Below are 2,638 nucleotides of genomic sequence, written 5' to 3' on the forward strand. Positions count from 1 at the left end.
ATAAATGTTGAGATTGTTGTTGCTGAGGAAACTTTGGCTCATGCTCACAAGGCTTTGCAAGATTTGAAGGTCAAGCGGCAGAGAATTCTTTCTTCTTTGACTGTGCCTATCATTCCTCCAGATGGCTCTTTGTTGGCCGACCTCATTCCTTAGCTTTCTTCCCTTTCTTTTTAGACCCGTATAAACAATTTGGGGTTGTATAAGTTTCTTTTTTTTTTGAACACTACTCTTTTTTTTTTTTTTTTGAGCTCTGTGTTTGTGTTTCAAGACTACTTCTAATTTCTTAGTATGTGGATCTGCTTTTCTCTTTGATACATTGCCCTCTTTTTTGATACATGTTCTTTTTTTTTTGATACATGACTTTTCTCTTTTCTTTCCTGAGTCTTGGACCATGGTTCCTATAGGCTTCACTGTAGGTTCTAGACCAGGTACCCGGTGGTTACTTTATTGTGCAAGTACTGAATTGGGTACACTGGGTATCTTTTCCTTCTTTCATTTTTTTTTTATGTATATTTTTGAGATACGGTCCCAGTTCATGAACTTTGACAGGTTCCCCCTTTTGCCAATGTGCTAGGCTAGGTATCTTGGGCATTTTACTTTTTCCTGTGATCCTAGACCTATGCGCTTGGAACTATCTGTGGGGTATTTGAAATCATCTGTGAGGTGAATCCTGGGCCATGTGTAAAAGGGCATTACATACCTTTTTCTCTTTTTTTTTTTTCTTTTTGACTCAGGTATCCTTCCTTAAATCTGTCCAAACTTGGACTTTGCAGTATTTAAAGAAAACTCAAATGTTGAAGAAAAAAGAACTTCATTAAAATATGGTCATCTTTTAAAGAACATAGAGAAAATCATTTAATATAGTATTGACCATAGAGCGTCAATCTATCATAGGTTCTTGAACAAAATCATTTATACGAGAATTCATGACAAAAGCTAAAAGAAATAATAAGAGAAAAACAAAAACACTTAGCGGGTTGTGAAGCTGGTAAAAGGATCTTGACATGCTGAGATCCCTTCGTCCTTATGTGTAGTATTGTTTCAACCATTTCCCATTTATGGGTTCTGTTAGGACTGTCCCATCTTCCTTGGTAAGGTAATAATACCCACTTTCATGGGCTGCACTGATGATGTAGGGTTCTTCCTACTTTGGGGTGAACTTGGAGGGTCCTGGTAGGTTCCTCCTTACGTGCTCTGCCATCCTTAGTACCAATTGCCCTTCAATGAACATCCTTGGGCATACTGCTTGTGCATATGCTCTAGTCATTCTTTACTGATACCTCTGGCTTCTTTTCTTGGCTAGCTCTCTTTCTTCTTCTACCCCTTCTAGATCTGCCAGCCTTCTTTCATTGTTTGCGTTCTCACTTTCTTCTTGGCTTTCTTCAAGAACTACCCTTGGTGTAGGAATAACTAATTCCACGGGGTTGATAGCTTCTGTTCCATAGACTAGGGAAAATGGCGAGAATCCTGTGGCTGTCTTTACAGAGCTCCTACATGCCCAGAGTACATCTGCCAAATGATCACTCCATTTCCCTCCATACTCATGCTTCATCTTCTTGAGGATCTTCAACATTACCCTATTGGTAGCCTCAGCTTGGCCGTTTCCTTGTGGGTAGTATGGGGTAGACCTTCCATGTTTGATGTGATATGCTTCAGTTAACCCTTTCATGTCTTTATTTATGAATGGGGTCCCATTGTCACTGATCAATCTTCTGGGGATCCCAAACCTTGTAATGATGTGGTTTTGAATAAAATTTACTACGGCTGCTCCAGTGGCCTTTTTCAAAGAGATGGCCTCTACCCATTTTGTAAAGTACTCGGTGGCTGCCAAGATCCATATGTAACCGTTGGATGGAGGGTTTATAGGCCCTATGAGATCAAGCCCCCAAGTGTGAAAAGGCCATGGTGTCATCATATCTTGTAGAGCATTTGGGTGAGTGTGAATTGCATCTCCCAGGACTTGGCAGGCATGACATGTTTTGACTAGCTCCTCAGAGTCCCTTTTCATTGTTGGCCAGTAATATCCCAACAACAATAATTGCTTGTACAGCCTTCTTTTCCCCGAGTGACTCCCACAATCACCGATATGAACTTCCCTGACTACTTTTCTAGCTTCTTTTGGCCCCAGGCACCTTAGGGGATCCCCACTGTATCCCTTTTTGAATAAGATGTCGTTCTGCAGGAAATACCTGTCCACTAGTTTCTTGAGCTTGTGGGCTAGTGTCCTGTCAGTTGGCAGGATCTCCTGAGTCAGGTATTCTATGAAAGGAACTCGCCAATCTTCTACAACAAACACAGCATAGCTTTCTTCCTTATCTATTGCCAAACGACACTCCTGACATTTTTCCTGTATAATTGCTACCTCCTTGTTCATATTTGGCTAGTAATACCCCATGCGTTGCATCCTTCTATATAGCCTGATCTTTTCTGCAACTCCATAAGCTTGGGTATGTAATTCTTCTAGCTTCAGCTTTCCTTCCTTCTCAGTGATACACCTGGACAAGATTCCACCTGGCAACCTTCTATACAATTCCCTTTCTATCTGAGTGTAATCCTTTAGTTCTTTGATGTTCCCTTCGGGTCCTGCCTTTTTCATCTTTTCTTTGACTTCGCTCCTCCAATCCCACTGTTTGGACTC

The 2,638-nt window shown here is 41.1% G+C and overlaps 1 protein-coding gene across 1 annotated transcript; it reads right to left on the reverse strand.

Annotated features, from left to right (window-relative positions):
- Window positions 1–1,270: 1,270 nt before the first annotated feature.
- Window positions 1,271–2,374, reverse strand: LOC115964990. Its single transcript, XM_031084207.1, has 2 exons — window positions 2,190–2,374; window positions 1,271–1,712 (listed from the first exon to the last, which is right to left on the reverse strand). Exons 1-2 carry the CDS (start codon window positions 2,372–2,374, stop codon window positions 1,271–1,273), a joined length of 627 nt encoding a protein of 208 aa, XP_030940067.1.
- Between the last annotated feature and the right edge of the window lie 264 nt (window positions 2,375–2,638).

Source organism: Quercus lobata, chromosome 2 (assembly GCF_001633185.2).
Source record: "Quercus lobata isolate SW786 chromosome 2, ValleyOak3.0 Primary Assembly, whole genome shotgun sequence".
Taxonomy (NCBI): Eukaryota; Viridiplantae; Streptophyta; class Magnoliopsida; order Fagales; family Fagaceae; genus Quercus; species Quercus lobata.

What these genes read in the sequence shown, in the direction of transcription:
- LOC115964990 (XM_031084207.1), bottom strand. Translation starts at nt 2,374, where the DNA reads ATGAACAAGGAGGTAGCAATTATACAGGAAAAATGTCAGGAGTGTCGT. An exon ending in CTCAAGAAACTAGTGGACAG is followed by an intron (nt 1,713 to 2,189) that starts GTATTTCCTGCA and finishes TGGGATCCCCAG; the next exon opens with AAGATTGATCAGTGACAATG.